The 18,539-nt window shown below is 58.4% G+C and overlaps 1 protein-coding gene across 1 annotated transcript; it reads left to right on the forward strand.

The window, feature by feature from the left end:
* The first annotated feature begins 1,157 nt into the window (after window positions 1–1,157).
* On the forward strand, window positions 1,158–18,290 carry ACE (angiotensin I converting enzyme). The gene is made up of 25 exons (XM_017833285.1): window positions 1,158–1,382; window positions 4,657–4,824; window positions 6,080–6,167; window positions 6,430–6,573; window positions 6,817–7,008; window positions 7,163–7,260; window positions 7,779–7,951; window positions 8,241–8,464; window positions 10,126–10,270; window positions 10,577–10,675; window positions 10,880–11,002; window positions 11,491–11,702; window positions 12,208–12,344; window positions 12,613–12,771; window positions 13,170–13,257; window positions 13,462–13,605; window positions 13,837–14,028; window positions 14,326–14,423; window positions 14,696–14,868; window positions 15,316–15,539; window positions 15,779–15,923; window positions 16,121–16,219; window positions 16,532–16,654; window positions 17,227–17,414; window positions 17,660–18,290. The coding sequence occupies exons 1-25, from the start codon at window positions 1,173–1,175 to the stop codon at window positions 17,854–17,856; spliced, it is 3,843 nt and encodes a 1,280-aa protein (XP_017688774.1). The 5' UTR covers window positions 1,158–1,172; the 3' UTR covers window positions 17,857–18,290.
* Window positions 18,291–18,539: the final 249 nt, after the last annotated feature.

Below are 18,539 nucleotides of genomic sequence, written 5' to 3' on the forward strand. Positions count from 1 at the left end.
ATGTCAGAGTTGCAGTCTCCTAAGTCCCTTCTTTTTTAAAATGGCCCTGCACACCCTGTAGGGTTCCCAGTCCTGGCAGAAGGACTTGCCTCTTGTCAAGGGGCCACATTGTCCCTCTGGAGTCACCCCAAGGGGTCATAGTGATGCTCAGCTGCTTCACAGCCCCCAGTAAGGTCAAAAAGTCAAGGGGTTTCCCTCTCTCCCCCTAAAAGAAGCTCCCCCTCCATGGCAGGTGTCTTCTGTGTCCTTATGGGGTGGTTGTCCCAACAAGGAGTGATGGGCTCAGCCAACTCAGGGCCTAAGCTCAGCCCAGGCACAGTTCCCAGGGCTGAGCCTGGGCCCTGGGGAAAAGGGATTTAGTGGATTAAATAGAAAACAAAACAAAAAAAAAAAAGAAAGGAACTGTCAAGCCCACTGACATGGGTCTGGTTTTCATTTTGAAGGAACTTTTTGTTACTTGTTTGTCATCAGCCTAATTCCTCCAAGTCCATAACACTTGGTGTGATGTGATGTGATTTCCCTCACAGCCAGGAGAAACACTCAATATCTTGGAAAAACAAGGCTATGCCGGGAAGGGGGTCACTTTGGCAGGAAGCAGCATGAGATGGACCTTGGCTGTGTCCCACAGGAGTGTTTTCCCTCCTTCCCTTGCCCTTGTGCCCTGTGGTGGGTGGCCAAGGTGCTGCCAAGGGGCATCCCCCATGTGATGTCAGTGTGGGGGGAAGTGTCCTGCCAAGCCCCATGGACCAGTCGAGCTGGATCCCCCCGCGCCGAGCCGGGAGCAGACCGGGACCCTGCAGGGATGGAGGTGCCTCCCACCCACCCCGTGCACCCCAGCCTTCCTCCTTTCTCTTTTTTCTGCCTTTCCCTTGATTCTCCTCCATCTCCTTCCCTCCCTCCCGTCCCAGCCCCTTCCCCTTCCCTCCCGGCAGGGCCAGGAGCCAAAGGGACTTTGCACCCCGAGGCAGCGCTCCCTCCCCGCTCCTTCCCCGCAAGCCTTGGAGCCGCCGAAGGGAAAGCGGAATGCTCCGGTCTTATCTGCGAGGGGAGGCAGGCTCGGTGGGCAGGGTTTGCGCGAAGGCTGCTGGCTTATAAGCAGCCGGCAGCGGAGGCAAAGCTGTCTCGGAAGGCACCGAACGGGGCCCCCCCCTCCGCGCAGCGCTCCCGCCGCGATGCCCCCAGCGCTGGGGCTGCTGCTCGGGCTCAGCCTGGCAGGTGCCCTTCGGGCCCAGTTCGAGCCCCCCCAGCATCCCGACACCGAGGAGGGGGCCGCCCTCTTCGCCAGTGACTACAACAGCACGGCCGAGCTCGTCCTCTTCGAGAGCGTCTCGGCCAGCTGGAATTACAACACCAACCTGACGGAGGAAAACGCTGCTCTGCAGGTGGGTGGCGGGACGGGGGGCGATGCCACCACGGGGGTGGCCCCAGCGCCGGGGGCTGGGGGGGCTGGGGCAGGGTGGAGGCACTTGGTGCGCTTCCCTTCCTCCCTGCGGGGCTCCTGTCTCAGCACCTCGGGATGGCAAACCAGGGCTGGGACTCGTAGTCCGGGAATCGCAGGGGTTTGCCCCAGATTGGTTCTTGGAGAGGCCGTGCCCCAGAGTGACAGCTCTGGTCCCAAAACAGAGTCCAGGTTATTTTTAGAGATGATTCCTTACTCCCAGCACCTTCCACTTTCCTTCCCCCCCTTCCCAGAACAGGGTCAGGTGTCAAGTGTCCCTGTCCCCGTCCCTGCCTGCTGTCACCACGTCGCAGTGCTGGGGGTTTTAGTTTGGGGCAGACTCAAAGTGCACAAGCAACTGGGTGGCATCGTGACTGAGGCTGCCATCCCTTGTGCATGTGTCCCCTATCCACGGGGACGAAGCCAGCTTTGGGAAAGCACTCCAGACTGCTGGGAATTAGACATCAGCCCAGCTACGTGCAGGCAGAGTCCCTGTGGGGACTAACTGTGTGTGCATCCAACAGGCATGTGCTTCTTTTCCCGGGGGTCTGTGTGTGTTTGGGCTGGATTTAGTGGGTCAGGGAGCTGGAGAAACTCAGGGGTTACTCTCACTTGGGTGAGCTGCAGCACAACCCAGGCCAGGGGACGGCAGTGCCCGGGCAGGCTGTGGAGGTTTCCCTGGATCTTGCTGTGCCCAGGGAGCTGCTGGTGGCCCCAGCACAGGGTCATGGACATGTCACCACATGTAGCTCAGGGATAACCTGCCACCCCTATAGCTATAGGTGCAACCCATACACAACCAAGGTGTGTTCAGGGACCCCAATGTCACCCAAGGGCTACCACACAGCCCTGAACCCCCCAGATCTGCGGGGGTGGGAGCGCAGTGTGCCCTGTGCAGGAAGGAAACACGTCTTCCTGCGCAGGGGGAAAGATCCCTGCTGGGTCTGGCCACTGCCAACTTGGCAGGACACCCGAGAGGGCCCAAGTTCCCCCTCAGCCTTTTTTTTGGAGAGCTGACGTGATGTCTGGGCAGGCAGCCAGCGCTGGCTCCAGGTGTGGTGGGGTCAGGGACGCTGGGGCAGAGCAGGAGCATCCCAGCCGTGCTGAGTCCAAGGTTAGGGCCAGGAGAGCACCTTGCATGGGCTTTTCTCAAAAGGTATTTCCAGACTGGCTTTCATCCTTTTCTGTGCTATTAAACGTGTGAGGATCATGTCCAGGAACTCCCTGGGATGTCAAGGCTCCTAAGCCAGCCCAGGTAGAGGTGGGGATCCAAACTCCTGAGATGAGACCACGATGGGGCAACCTGGAGGTGTGTGGTGGGATGGGGAGGCACTGACTGCTAAAGGATTAACAGCTGGACAGCAGGACCCAAAAAGCTGAATTTGGGGGATCTGGGGAAACCTTGGGCTGTAACATAAGAGGGACTGAGTCAGGCCAACATGGCATGGGCAGCTCCAGGACCTGCCATGAAGGGTGGCCCTGGGACAAAGTGACATGGGGGGCAGGAGGCTGAAGGCAGGGGCAGGGATGGACAGAGGGATTCTGGACAGACAGATGAACCATCTCCTGCAAGCTGGGGCTCTGAGTGAGAGGTTGATGATGGTGTTTGGGGTTTGTGAGCTGCTCATGGGCGCAGAACTTCTCCAGGTGTCCGGGGCAGGGCAGTCCCAGTTTCCTGGGCTGCATCCAGAGCCTTTACCAGGAGCAGGGAGAGACCAGGGTGGGAGATTTGGGGGCTGCTGATGTCCAGGGGCCTCTGAGCCACGCACAGGTGCACCCCCCCAAGAGAGAGATCCCAGATGTGGAGGCAAAGAGCCAGGGCTGGTGGGCACGGGCACGACGAGGGGGTCTCGGGCAGCGCCGCTGGGCTCAGCTCGCTCCACCAGAGCTGTCAGGAGAGTTTAGGGCACGATTCACTTGACCAAACACAGGCACCTGTTCAAGGAGAAGACAAAACACAGCTGGACTCTGCTTCCTCCTGCTCCCCCAGCTCCGTGCAGGGTCTGGGGAGGGGTAAAGATGTCCCCTGTTCAGTGGGATGATGCAAGAGCAGGGTGTCCGTGGGGCTGGCACACCCTGGCATGTCGAGGGACTGGGGCCGGTTGGTACCTGGAGTGATGCTGTGGGCACTGGGGTGTCCAAGGGAAGGGTGGGAGCCTGCTGCTGGGCTGCCAGGGCACCTGGCACTTTTGACATTCCCACCACCGTGTCCTAGGGCTGTGTGGGTGTGTCTGCCCCGGGCAGCTCCAACCCTGCTGCTCCACGACTCCCTTCCCTCCCCACTGCCAGCTGAGGGAATGCGGAGATTAAAATAAAACAAACCAGGCGTGTTGGAGCCGGGCTAAAAATGCCACAAGTCACAGCTAATGAGCTCCATAAATCACACCGGGCTGGCACATGGACACCAACCAGGAGCTCTGCACGGTCTCACTCTATCCTGTGCATGGCCTGGGCCGGGACACTCTCAAAAGCTCGGTTTCCCAAAAATGCAGCTGACAGTGGCCAGGCTGGGATGTGACCGCCTGCAATACACCCTGTCCCAAAATCGTGGCCACAGCTCCAGCTGCCTAAATAACCCCCCACGGCTCAGGCAGCTCCCTGACGCTCCACAGGCCTGGGAAGAGAGGTTGGGGCTGGCAGATGGGTGACAGAGGGACCCAAAACTGAGGGCTCGGAATGAATGGGTGCCCCTCTGCAAGGGGAAACCCAGATAAGGCACTTACAGGGCACGGGGTGCAGACACCCAAGAGAGAAATGTATAGAAATAGAAATGTACAGACACAGAAAGGAGGGAGAAAAGCAAATAGGGCATCTCAGAGCTCCTTCTGAAACCAGGGTCTGGCAGCTGCCAAAGCCAGCCCAGGAGCACCTGGACACCCTGCCCGTGTGGCCTGGACACCCAATCCCAGCATTCCCACCCCATCTGGGCCACAAGACCCCAGAGCTGCCTCCCAAAGATCCTCAAAGGCCACATTAGTGGGTGTTCATCAGGAGTGCTCAGGCGAGTGGGGGCTGCAGACACTGCTGTGTGGGCTGGAAGTGATGTCTCCATCTGTGGATGCCACGGACTGGGGACAGCCCTGCCTGCCACCTCACATCCCGTCACCTCTGACTCCCACAGACCCTTGTGGCTCTGAACCCCCTCCCCAAACCATGGTCTGGCTGGTGGCATGTCCCAGGGCTGGTCCTGAGCCCCCATGTCTCCTCTCTCTGTGCAGGTCCAGGCGTCGCTGGAGGAGCAGAACTTCACGGAGCTGTGGGGGAAGAGAGCCAAGGAGCTCTATGGCAACATCTGGAGCAACTTCTCGGACCCACAGCTGAGGAAGATCATCGGCTCCATCCAGACCCTGGGACCCTCTAACCTCCCCCTGGACAAGAGAGAGCAGGTAGGGGAGGTGCCAGCAAAGCCCTGGGCACTGCTGGGTGCTGTGAAACCCCTTAGGGGGATTTATCCCGAGCATCCAGACTCTGCTTATCTGCTGTATTTTGGAGGGTGTCACTGCCCTCTGCACAGGGAAGGCAGTGATGGAGGGGGGAGATGGGGTGCTGTCTCCGAGGGATGTGGGGTGCCAGCCCTAACCTCATCCTGGAGCTATTCCTGCGGGAACTGGAGATTTCCTGCTTACACAGAGAGTCTTGGGCGTCACCTGGAGACGAGCCAGGCTGTGCCCACGGCCAGGGCCAGCTCTCCTGACCCCTCGGGGCTCCTTAGGGATGCAGCCCCCCGAAAAAAAGGGCTACTGCAGCCACCCAGCTCCTGAGCCACCCGTGAGACAAGGAATGCCCTGGTGACACAGTTCCGTGCCAGGGACATCAGGACATCCTGAGCCTTCCCCATCACAGTCCTGAGCTTTCAGGGCAGTTTGCCTGAATTTTGATTTCCATGCATGAAAACATTGCCCAGGCTGAGGCTGGCAGACACTCACCTCTGCACGAGTGCGGGGACCGTCCCCTCCGTCCTGACCCGCAGCTCCCTGACAGCCATTCCCACAGAAACCCCGGCAAAGCCCGGGGATACAATCCTTTCCGGAGAACTGCCGGCGCCGGTTCCTTCCAGGAAACCCATCCCTGCCTTCTCCCAAATAACAGAGAGCATCACGTCTCCTCCCTGCACATCAATCATGTCTCATCCCACAGCCACCACTGCCCCCATCCCCATCCCCTCCGCCCAGCCAGAGCAGAGGGATGGGAGCAAGGAGAGAGACAGAGCAGAGGAATTTCCTTCCCTGGGAATGGGTTTCCCGGGCATGTTCCAGGAAACCTCCTGTTGCTATTGTTTGCTGTTGTTGAAGTTCACAGAAAAAAAAAAATCCCCCTCCTCCTCCTGCTTTTCTTCTCGTATTTTTTTTAACCTGTTTAGATAAACAGGCTGTGCCGTGGCCCCGCTGACAAACAGCTTTATAAACAGCCCCTCTCCAGAACACCACTGTGCAGGGATTGTCTGTCCCAGAGAGCCTCCCTGCTCCCACCCTGCCATGGGTGCAAAACCCCGGGGTGATAACACACTTATCTCACCAAAAACGTGCTGTGTAAACACAGCAATCCTTCTCCACGTCCCTCCAGACACACACAGCCTGTAGGTCCCTCCTGAAGGGTCGTTCCTGTCCTCTTCCAGCCCCAACATCTTTTCCTTTCCCGCAGTACAACACCATCCTGAGCGACATGGACAAGATCTACTCCACGGCCAAGGTGTGCCTGCCCAACGGCACCTGCTGGGATCTGGAGCCAGGTATGGTCCCTGTCCCCCTGATCCTGCGGGGTGCTGAGCACCCCATGGCCATGGCATGGTCCCCACATCCTCAGCGGGTTGGGATTGGCAGATCCCACATCCTCAGCGGGTTGGGATTGGCAGATCCCACCCTTGTTCATCGGGATTGCCCCAGGGCGAGGATGGGTCCGGGTGGTGGTGGTGGCATCTCTGCAGCGCTACTGTGGGATGTGCCCCCTCCCCCTGTCCCTCTCTCATGTCCTGCTTGTCCCCTCTGTCCCAGACCTCTCGGACATCATGGCCATGTCCCGCAGCTACAAGAAGCTGCTCTATGCCTGGGAGGGGTGGCACAACGCCGCGGGGAACCCGCTGCGCTCCAAGTACGAGGAGTTCGTGCAGCTGAGCAACGAGGCCTATTCGGCAGATGGTACGAACCCGGGGGGGATGCAGGGGACGGTCAGGGGTCAGAGGTGGGAATTGGTGCTGGGACAATGCCCTGCTGCTCTCTCTCCCCACCCCACATGCAGCCAGACATCCAACTTCTAATTTTCCCCAGTGCCAGCACTGCGGGAAAGGGGCAAAAATCATACTAATGATCCTTGGTCCCAGCTTTTGGGGGTGGGTGGGTGGATGGGCCTGGAGCCAGAGGTCATCCCTGTCTCCCTGGCAGGATTTGAGGACACAGGCAGCTACTGGCGCTCCTGGTACGACTCAGACACCTTTGAGGATGACCTGGAGAATATCTACAACCAGCTGGAGCCGCTCTACCTCAACCTGCACGCCTTCGTCCGGAGGAAGCTCTATGACCACTACGGCCCCAAATACGTCAACCTGAGGGGTCCCATCCCTGCTCACCTCCTGGGTAAGAGATGGGACCCCCCCAGCCTGTGCCCGGGGATGCTGGTGGGGTCAGGGGAGCACACACAAGGCCCTAATGGGACAGAGAGGTCCCGATTGTCACCGTGTTTCTCTTCTGACCTACCACCAGCTCTGCTCCATCTGTTTTCTCTTCTCAGGGAACATGTGGGCTCAGCAGTGGAACAACATCTATGACCTGATGGTCCCCTACCCTGAGAAGCCCAACCTTGATGTCACGAGTGCCATGGTGCAGCAGGTGATGGGCTGAGGGACTCACTGGGGGCACCAGGGGCAAAAAAATGGGGGTGTTGCCCAAGGCTGGCCCATGACATTGACCCCATGGGAGTGGTTTACCTGCATGGGGGACAGCAGAAAAGCCGTGTCCAGAGGGGAAGGGACAAAGAAATGACCTCACTTTGGCAATGACCAAAGAGGCAGTGGGTGGGCAAAGAGGAAGGGCAGTGCAGTGGGATCGGTGCCAGTCCCAGGGCTGGGGGCTGTGTCCACACTATCCCACAGCTCTGAGTATCCCTGAGGCATCAGCCCTGCTCCCTTCTCCTGTCCCTGCCGGGCACCAGCACCATTGCTCAGTGCTTCTTAGGAGGTCCATACCAATTCTGGGGCTGGGACTCCCCACCACGGGGAGAGGGGCTGGACCTTGGTCCCTTGGAATGATCCCCTTCATCCCTGTGGTGCTGGGAGAGCACCAGGGGCAATGCCCTGCACATGGGCAGCCCCTTCCTTGGCCATAACCTGCTGCCTGCTGCCCACCAGGGCTGGAATGCCACCCACATGTTCCGGGTCTCAGAGGAGTTCTTCACATCCTTGGGGCTGCTGGAGATGCCCCCCGAGTTCTGGGAGAAGTCCATGCTGGAGAAGCCGACGGACGGGCGGGAGGTGGTGTGTCACGCCTCGGCCTGGGACTTCTACAACCGCAAGGACTTCAGGTCTGAGGGGGCACCAGGGACACAGGGCTGGGGATTAAGATCCTCCTCCATCCCCCTCGGTGGTCACCTTTTTGGGGACCCGCAGCCTGGCCCTGCAGCCCAGTCTGGCACCTTCTGAGGCAAGGTCTTGGGTCACCACACTGTCCTGCCTTCCCCTCCACTGGGTCTGTCCCTTAATCCATGGGGTACTGACACCTGCTCCGGGACTGTGGAGGGTCCTTCCCATGGAGGGTGTGCACAGACAGCCATGGTCCCTCCCCCAGCTCAGGCAGTGCTGTTTTCACCTCAGGATCAAGCAGTGCACGTCGGTGACCATGGAGCAGCTGTTCACGGTGCACCACGAGATGGGCCACATCCAGTACTACCTGCAGTACAAGGACCAGCCCGTCTCCTTCCGCAGCGGGGCCAACCCTGGCTTCCACGAGGCCATCGGGGATGTCCTGTCCCTGTCTGTCTCCACCCCAAGCCACCTCCACACAATCGGTCTCCTCAGCAATGCCACTGAGGACGAAGGTACAGCAGCCACCTCAGGGAGCTGGGTGGCCTGGAGGGCTCAGGCACTTCCTGTGGCACTAGGAAAGGTTTGGGAGACGCCAGGGTGGGCTGCAGTCTGGCAACACAGCCCAGAGTAGGCACAACACCTTCTTGTCTCCATAGGTCCTTGCAGGACCTATTTTGTCTCCATGGGTCCATGTAGGACTTATTTTGTCTCCATGGATCTAAGCACAACCCCTTCTTAACTCCATGGGTCCTTGCAGGACTTATTTTGTCTCCATGGGTCCTTGCACAACCCCTTCTTAACTCCATAGGTCCTTCTAGGACCTATTTTTCCTCCATGGGTCTATGCCCAACCCCTTCCTGTCTCCTTGGGTCTTTGTAGAAAACCCTTCTTTGCTCCATCCTCTTCACCCCTCAGGGCAGGGGGGATGCCCTCCAGAGCTCATCTGTGCCGTTCCTTTCTCCATCGCAGTCCCCAAACCTGCAAACAACATCTTTGTGCTTGATTGGCTTTGACCTTTCCAGCATTCCTCCCTCCCTCCCTCCCTCCCTCCCTCGCCAAGAAACATCCACCCCGGGATCTCGCGGTGCAGCTCTGCGGAGGTGGCACCGAGCACTTCCCTGCACAGTCACGAGGACAGTCAGGGGGTGACATGTCCTCCTGCCAGCCAGTGAGGCAGAGCAGGACTTATCCCTGCAGGGCACTGCCTGCCTTGGCAGGAGCCTGTCCCCCCTCCCGACGTCTCTCAGTCGCCACGTCGGAGCAGACGGCGGCAGAGGAACCTGAGCTCTCCCAGACCTGCCCCAGGCTCTGCTTGGCGGAGGAGGGACGGCACTGGGATCCTCCTGCCGCGTCATTAAATACGTTTTATGATGAGAAAGACATCCCAGCAGCCAAGAGTGTTGGGCCAACGCTGCATAAACAGCACGGAGCAGATGGTCCCTGCCTCGAGCCATCGCTGCCCGACCGGCCAGCCCTTGGCAGGCTGGCCACCATAGTGGTGGCAGCCAGTGGACCCTCAGGGCAGTGCTGCCAACCCCTCTCTGGCCCCACAGCTTCAGCTGGGTCTCCATCAGGTCCTTCTCCGACCTTCCTTCTGCAGGTTTTCTCAAGGGGAAGAGCAGATGTCACCACCCCTGTGCTCCCCATGATGTGGTGGTTGCACATGGTGTGACTCTTGGGGATGGTCCTATGCAGGGCTAAGGGTTCAGCTCCATGATCCCTATGGGTCCCTTCCAACTCAGCATATTCTGTGATTCTGTGACTGTCCTAGAGTTGACTCCAATTCTGGGTCTAAACCTCCAGAGTTTTTGCAGTGGTGTGACAGCCCTGCAGATCATTCCCCCCAAACCCCCTCACCCTGAGGCCCCGGGGCGAAGGTCTAAAGAGTTAAACTCACCAAAGACCTCACTCTGAGAGCTGGGCTAAAGGCAAGGGGAAACCACACTTGTCACTGTCATTGTCCCCACTTGGTAAAAGGCATGTGTTGCCCCAGGTAGGAGCTGTATCTACAGAAACACCCGTGTCCTACCCAGCCTTCTCAGGAGCAATGTTATATGTTGAAATGCCGTCCCCATTTCTCACCTAGGTCTGCTCACCTTCTTGCCCACCTGGTGGCCATAGAGTTGTCTATCCAGACTCCTTCCCAACCTGGTTCAGGCTCTGTTTTTCACAGAGAGCAACATCAACTACCTGCTGAAGATGGCCCTGGAGAAGATTGCCTTCCTACCCTTTGGCTACCTCATCGACCAGTGGCGCTGGAACGTGTTCAGTGGCCGCACGCCCCCGAGCCGCTACAACTCCGACTGGTGGTACCTGAGGTACAGGACAGTCATCAAGGGTGGGTGGGGGTGTGGAAGCCTGGGGTGTGCAAGGAAGGTAGGCAGGAAAGAGGAAAGGAAGGGAAAAAAGGAAAAAGTAGCCGTGGAGATGGCTGGAGAACAATGGATGGACGGGTGGGTGGGATGGATGGGTAGGTGAGTGGATGGATGAATAGAAATACATGGAATCACACTCTGATTGGCCAGATTTCTCCAGCACTGTGCCATCCCTTCCCATTCCCTGCCTTGATTCTTCTGATCCCTTATTATTTCCATGCTCATACTGCTGTTCTCTGTTGTCTGCAGAACCAAATACCAGGGTATCTGTGCCCCTGTCACGAGGAATGAGAGCAACTTCGACCCTGGAGCAAAGTACCACATCCCTGGGAACACCCCTTACATCAGGTAGAGGAAGTGTTGGCAAGGGGGCTGAGTTTAGGGGCGCAGTGGGTGGGGGCTCAGCCCTGTGGGCAGGGACTGGGATGTGCTGCTCTGGCTCAAGACACGGAGATCACCCAGCGCTCGGGACCACAAATAGTGATGTTGGGCTCTGGGACTTGTCTGCTTCCCTTTGTCCCCAGTTCTGACCTTCCTGGGCTTCTTTGGCAGGTACTTTGTGAGCTTCATCCTCCAGTTCCAGTTCCACAAGGCGCTGTGCCAGGCAGCCGGACACAGTGGTCCCCTGCACACCTGTGACATCTACAGGTCCACAGAGGCTGGAGACAAGCTCAGGTGAGGACAGATGAGGGTTGGGACAGGCACTATGGGCAGATGTGTGCATGGAAGCGGATGGTGTGCAAAGGAAGGAAAAGAGAAAGGAAGGAAGGAATAGTGGCTGTGGAGGTGGCTGGAGAAATAGCTTTGCAGATGGATGAATGGATGGAAATACATGAAAACACCCCCACTGATGGTGGGGTGAGTGGTCCTCATCAGAGTATTGCTCTTGTCCCTGCCACGAGCTCCCAACCAGACAAGAGGTCACTAAAGCATGTTTGGTTCCTGATGACTCCCTGGGTGTGAAATGTGTGAGTTTGTGATGGAGAGTCCTCAGTCCCCACATGCAGGAGCAGGACAGGTGGTGGCTTCAGAGGCAGTTCCCACATTCATGTCCCACTCAGGAATAGCACCTTCAACCCTTGTGATGCTGAGATACCATCACTGCTTCTCTGCCATCCATTCCCTGTCCTCATGTTGGCTCTTGCTGTCCCACTGCTCTGCAGGGAAGTGTTGAAAGCTGGGTCTTCCAAGTCGTGGCAGGAAGTCCTGTTCAACTTCACTGGCACGGATAAGATGGATGCTGGGCCCCTCCTGGAGTACTTCAGCCCTGTCACCACGTGGCTGCAGGAGCAGAACAACAAGACCAATGAGGTGCTGGGCTGGCCTGAGTTTGAGTGGCGTCCTCCCATCCCTGAAGGCTACCCTGAAGGCATTGGTAAGGCTGCAGCTCCATCCCAGGTCTGGGGAGGGGCAGGAAGATGTCCCCAAGGGACACCACTAATCCTCAGTGCTGACAGGGGTCTCTGCAGTGGGTGGGGTGGTTCCCATGGCAGGAAAGAGAAATAACCAGCTCCAGTGGAGTCCCACAGGGTGTTGCTTCTGAGGAAGCCACTAATGTACCATTGTCTGAGGCTGTGGTCCTGCCACTGTGGTGATGCCGTCAGTCATGGTGTGACAGCATCTCAGCTGCATCCTCTCTGCTCACATGGGAGGGTCGAGGGCATGCAGCTTGTCCTGTTGTCCCATCCTCTGTCCAGTGGATCACGCCAGCAGTGCCCGTCTGCCACCATTTCTTGGCATGGGCTGCTCCCAAGTTGTGGCATCGGACCTGCAGTTCTGGGAAAATCTCAACCATGGCTTCTCCATGGGGTAGTGCTCTTGCAAAGAGAAGGCTTCTCCTGACCTTCCCCCCCTCTTCCCCCATTTATCTTCTCCTCTAGACAAAATAACAGATGAAGCACAAGCCAAAGAGTTCCTGGCCGAGTACAACAGCACAGCCGAGGTGGTGTGGAACGCCTACACTGAGGCATCCTGGGCCTACAACACCAACATCACCGACCACAACAAGGAGGTCATGGTATGGCAACAACCCCGGGGCTGTGCAGGGAGAGCCAACAACCAGGGCAGGCAGCTGGAGCCCAGGGCACGTTTCAGAGGAGCTCTGAAACCCAGAGCAGCCTCTGCCCCTCGCCCAGGGGTGACATTCTCACCCTTTTCCATGAAAACCCTCATCGTTCCACAAAGGCAGCCGTGGGGAGGGTGTCAGTCGTGGGGCGCTGTGTGATGTTTCTCGTGATGGCCTGTGTCTCAGGGATCTCAAAGTGATTCCTCTTCTGTCCTCGCAGCTGGAGAAGAACTTGGCCATGTCCAAGCACACCCTGGATTACGGCATGAGGGCCAGGCAGTTCGACACCTCCGACTTCCAGGACGAAAGTGTCACCCGCATCCTCAAGAAGCTGAGTGTCATCGAGAGGGCAGCCCTGCCTGAGGATGAGCTGATGGAGGTGAGCAGCAAGGGGACAGAGCAGGATGGGGTGTCCCTTGCCACTAACTTGTGCCGAGACACAGGCTCCCTCCAAAATTTAGGAGGTTCCATTGGGCAGCCACCCCCTGCCCTTGATAAAGGTGATAGCTTGGTACCTTCTACGCACAGCCAAGAGCCTCATCTCCAGGTTTTCCCACCCAAAGGTTGCCCTTCCCAGGCTGCAGTGGGGCCTGGATGTTTGGGTGACAATGGCACATTGCTTCTTGGCCCCAGGCCCCCTTGTCGCCTCCATTTGGGGTCACACTTGGCCTTGGAAGGCACCAGAGGAGAACACCTGAGAACATCTCAGTGGGCTGTGACATTGTCCAATGTCAGGAGCAAGGATAACCCCTTTGCTTGACCTGATTTTCTTTGCAGTATAACACCCTCCTCTCGGATATGGAGACCACGTACAGCCTGGCCAAGGTCTGCAGGGACGACAAAACCTGTCTCCCACTGGATCCTGGTAAGACCTGACAGGGTGTCCTGGGAGGCACCTGCACAGGCCCAGAAAGGAGAGATTTTTTAATGAGGGCATGAAGAGAGGTCGTGAAGGGTCCTTCCACCTTCTCTCGGGTGATGGCCCCTGAGCAGCATGTTGGCTCTAGCACCATTGTGCCAGCTCAGCCTAGCCAAGAGCATCACTTTGGCTTCATTGCTCTCTCTTCAGACCTCACAGACATCATGGCCACCTCTCGGGACTATGACGAGCTCCTCTTTGCCTGGAAGGGCTGGCGGGATGCTTCTGGGAAGAAGATGAGGAACGACTACAAGCGTTACGTGGAACTGAGCAACAAGGCAGCCGTGCTCAATGGTCAGTGCCCCGCTCCCTCAGAGCCCACCACGGTCCTAACCCCCTGTGAGCAGAGGACTGGGCTCTTCATCCAACTGGGGGTCATAATCCTAAAGGTGTGGAGGTCCCACTAACTCCCATGAGCTCCACTGTCTCGTAGACATGGAGGGACCTGGGGTGCCTGAGCAGCAAGACAAGACTCATGCCCAAGAAGGGCAGTGTCTGACAGCTGCTGCTCTTGCCCTGCCACAGGTTACACAGACAATGGGGCCTACTGGAGATCCCTGTATGAGACACCCACCTTCGAGGAAGACCTGGAGAGCCTGTACCAGCAGCTGCAGCCCCTGTACCTCAACCTGCACGCCTACGTACGCCGGGCCCTCTACAAGAAGTACGGGGCAGAGCACATAAACCTGAGGGGGCCCATCCCTGCTCATCTGCTAGGTGAGGCTGGGCTGTGTGTCCCACCAGGGATGGGTGCCTCTGAATCGTGCCAAGAGCTGAGGCTGGTGCCTGTTCAGCTCTGGCTGAAGGGCCAAGGTCCCATGAAATGGGTCTGCAGAGGACAGTCCACCCCAGGGAAGGACAGCACACTAAGCTGCATGGATGTGCAGGCAGGGCAGGGATCTTGACAGGGCAGGGACCAGGCAGGGTGGTCCACCTGTGCAGGAGAAGGGAGTAACTGGTTCCTTTTGCTCTCCTCCCCCTGACTTCCTCCTGTCATCCTCCTGTCCTTCCCAGGCAACATGTGGGCTCAGTCATGGTCCAACATTTTCGACCTGGTGATGCCTTTCCCGGATGCCACCAAGGTGGATGCCACCCCAGCCATGAAAGAACAGGTCAGTGCTTTTCCAGGCTGCTCTGGAGAAGCCCCTCAGGACCCAACACCCTTTGGCTGTTGCCAAATGATCTGATGTTGCCAAAAAAATCCACGCCTCATCTCTATTCTCTCCCCACCCGGATATGCCAATGGCCGGATCCAGCTCCAGCTGATCCCCAAGGATCCCTCTGCCCAGAACAGCAAGGCTATCCCTGGCTTCCCATCCTTCCCACAGCCCCTGGCACCCCAGCATCCCCCATTGCCCCTCACCAGCTCCTGCTCTCTCCCCAGGGCTGGACACCCAAGAGGATGTTTGAGGAGTCAGACCGTTTCTTTACCTCCCTGGGCCTCATCCCCATGCCCCAGGAGTTCTGGGACAAGTCCATGATCGAGAAGCCGTCGGACGGGCGGGAGGTGGTGTGTCATGCCTCGGCCTGGGACTTCTACAACCGCAAGGACTTCAGGTGCCCGTGGGGGGCAGGTGGTGGCCACACCTCGTGTGGTGCTGGGGCAGAAAGCGGCACCTTTGTAGAACAAGGGCACGTGGGCTGATGCCACCACAGTGTCTCTTGCACTGGGGCTGTGGCACCCCCGCTATGGCACTGCCACTGGTACCCAAAGTGCTGGCACTGCTGGCAGGTGCCCCTATGGTGCATGGAGGGCAATCAATGCCTTCCCTGCCCTGCCCCGGAGAATGGAAAACCCAATGAACAGGGACAGGGAAGGGGCAGGGTCAGCAGGAGATGCAGGGGAAGAGAGACACCAACCCCAGCCTGGCATCACGTGTGGGGTGGGGGCACATGGGAAGGGAGGCAAAAGGGAAAAACAGCTCAAGGGGATGTGATGGTTCCCAGAGATTTTCCCAGCAGCACTGCCCTCCCTTCTCCCCCAACCCCCATGTCCCGGTGCAGGATCAAGCAGTGCACGGTGGTGAACATGGACGACCTGATCACGGTGCACCACGAGATGGGCCACGTCCAGTACTTCCTGCAGTACAAGGACCAGCCCGTCTCCTTCCGGGATGGGGCCAATCCCGGCTTCCATGAGGCCGTCGGGGATGTCATGGCCTTGTCCGTCTCCACCCCCAAACACCTGCACAGCATCAATCTGCTGGATGAAGTCAAGGAAGACCAAGGTGAGCTGGGAGGGGGGCACCACACAGCAAATGCGGGAGTGCTGATGGGAACAGCTGGAAATGCAGAGGGCCAGGAGGGGCTGGGCAGGGTGGAAGGGGTCAGGGACATACGTGGTGCCCTTGCGTGCATGGAGGGGACAGGACCTGTTGGGGCCACCCTGCTCTGGGGCAGAATGACCCATCCAGGGTGGAGGGATGGGTGCAGCACTGCCTTGCTCACACCTCCATGCCCTGGGCAGAGAGTGACATTAACTACCTGATGAGCATCGCCCTGGACAAAATCGCCTTCCTGCCCTTCGGGTACCTCATGGACCAGTGGCGCTGGAAGGTGTTTGATGGGCGGATCAAGGATGACGAGTACAACAAGGAGTGGTGGAACCTCAGGTAAGGCTGAATTCAGACCTGTCTCTGAGGCAAGGCCTTGGCCTTCATCCCACTGGGTGTTTTCTCCCTGTGGTGCAGTTGGCTGCAATGGGACACGATGGGATTCACAACCCCTCACACTGTCCCCATGGTGTCCCCTCCCATTTTACTTCACCCTTTTCTCCCCATGCTGGGCTAACTCTCCCTCTCTGGCCCAGGACGAAGTACCAGGGCTTGTGCCCACCAGCACCGAGGTCTGAAGATGACTTTGACCCTGGGGCAAAGTTTCACATCCCTGCCAACGTCCCCTACATCAGGTGAGCAAGCAGGGCTGGGGCTCGAGGGACACCACACCAGGGATTCTGACAGAGCTTCTGAGGAGAAGGTTGGATCTGGGAGTATTTCTCCCTATCTGAGGAAGACAGGCTCATCCACCCAGGCAATCCTAAGACACACATTACGGGAGAAATGGCCCAGCAGGTTGGGCTGAGTTGATGGAGGTGCAGCTCCAAAGCCAGGGATGCTCCTCCAGACTGGGAAGGTGCAACTAGAGGATAAGGGGAGGGCCCATCCTCTCTTGCACAGCCAGCAGCAGGGTCTGTTCCCATCTCCTCATCCCTCTCCACCAGGTACTTTGTCAGCTTCGTGATCCAGTTCCAGTTCCACCAGGCTCTCTGTAGGGCAGCCGGGCACACGGGTGCCCTGCACACCTGTGACATCTACCAGTCCACGGAGGCTGGGAAGATCCTGGGGTACGTGTGTGGGCAGGGCAGAGCCAAGGTATTTCTGTCCCCAAATACCTCCAACCCAGCCCAGAAAGACAGGAGGCAACGCAGCCCCTGGTCATCCCTCCCACCCCTGCCCAAGCATGGGATGCTCCAGCCCCTGGGGTGTGGGGAGGGGGTACCTGGGGCAGGGGCACCTTGGGCTGGGCCCTGGGGCTGTGATTGCAAAAGCAGCCACTAGATGGTAGCTGGGCCTCTGGCAGGTGGAAGGCTCCCTCCCTCCTCCTCCTCCTCCTCCCAGCCCCCAGTTCCTTGGGGAAAACAACCCCCTTGCTTCCAGAAAAGCACCTGCAAAATTAACCCTTTCACCCAGGAACTGCTCTGCATCAGGCTGGATTCGCTGGAGGGTTTTAATCCATGCAATCCCCCCTTTACCCACAAGTTAACCTCCTTCCCTGTGCCTCGGGCTGGCAGCCCTGTGGTCCTGAGGGTACAGACTGTACCCAGGCTGCTGATACCAGGAGCCCCAAGGGAAAGGGAAGGGCTGGCAGCCAAGAGTGTGATGGGGAACCCACTGGAGCTCATTTCTCCTGCCACAGGGATGCCCTGAAGCTGGGTTTCAGCAAGCCATGGCCTGAGGCCATGCAGCTCATCACGGGGCAGCCCAACATGTCAGCAGAGGCCCTGATGAGCTACTTCGAGCCACTCATGACATGGCTGGAGAATGAGAATGAGAAGAACGGGGAGGTCCTGGGCTGGCCCGAGTACAGCTGGACTCCTGACTCAGGTATGCAGGGCTCAGCCAAGCACAGCAGATCCATGACGGGGCAGAGCTTGGCCCTCACCAGGGTCAGGATGAGATGGACCTGTCTTGGTGACCCCTGACCACCCCAAAACCCACAGGGCGTTTGGGTGCTTCTCCTCGATTTCTCCTTGTGCTGAGTCTAAAGGGAATCCAAGATACCAGCAAGGGAGAGCTGGTGAGCCCAAAGCCACCACACCCACCATGTCTCTCATTTCTCCCTTTTCCAGCCACTCTGGCCCCAGATGGCTCCAGCAAAACTGATTTCCTGGGAATGTCCCTGACCAAAAGCCAAGCCTCGGTAGGCGCCTGGGTCCTGCTCGCCCTGGCGCTCGTCTTCCTGATCACCACCATCTTCTTCAGCGTCAAGTTCTTCTCGTCCAGGAGGAAGGCCTTCAAATCCAGCTCAGAAATGGAACTGAAATGAGGCAGCCACCAGCGGGGCAGCACGGACAGGGTGCAAGCACGGGCACTTGGCCAGGCTGGCAGCCATGCCATGGGCACACTTGCCAACAAAGCCATGGGTTTCCACAGCCCAGGACTCCTCTCTCCTATCAGGTCAGACATTTCTTTCCACTATGCAAGAGCCAAAGCAGAGAAGAGCTATTTATTTGACAATGTCTGCATCGGGGGAAAGAGAAATTCCGGCGCCGGCAGGCACGGAGCCGTCACGAGCTGCCCCTGTGCCCAGGGCTGGAGCTGGTCCTGCCTGGTCACCCACCAGCCAACTCTGACCTGTGGGCAAAGCCACAGAGACTTGAGTCACAGAGGACAGTTTGGGGAGGGACAGAGCACGTTCTTCCCCCTGGTTTGCCTCTGCCAGGCTGTTCGTTTGCATGGATGAAAAATAAACCCATGTCTTGGCACCCTCCGAGCAGCAGCTCAGCTCCTTCTTGCAGGTGGGCTGGGACCTCAGCAGGACAGGGTTCTCCAGCTGCCACCCCAACCCAGTGCAAACACAAATCCCTGGGGACCAGCCCAGCTTTGGGGCAACACACTTGCAGCACCCAGCTTCCCCCATCCCCAGCGTGAAAGCTCAGCATCCCCTTGCAGCATCTCCACCCCCCCCCCCCCCCCCCCCCCCCCCCCCCCCCCCCCCCCCCCCCCCCC

Source organism: Lepidothrix coronata, unplaced genomic scaffold, assembly GCF_001604755.1.
Source record: "Lepidothrix coronata isolate B3197 unplaced genomic scaffold, Lepidothrix_coronata-1.0 Scaffold213, whole genome shotgun sequence".
Taxonomy (NCBI): Eukaryota; Metazoa; Chordata; class Aves; order Passeriformes; family Pipridae; genus Lepidothrix; species Lepidothrix coronata.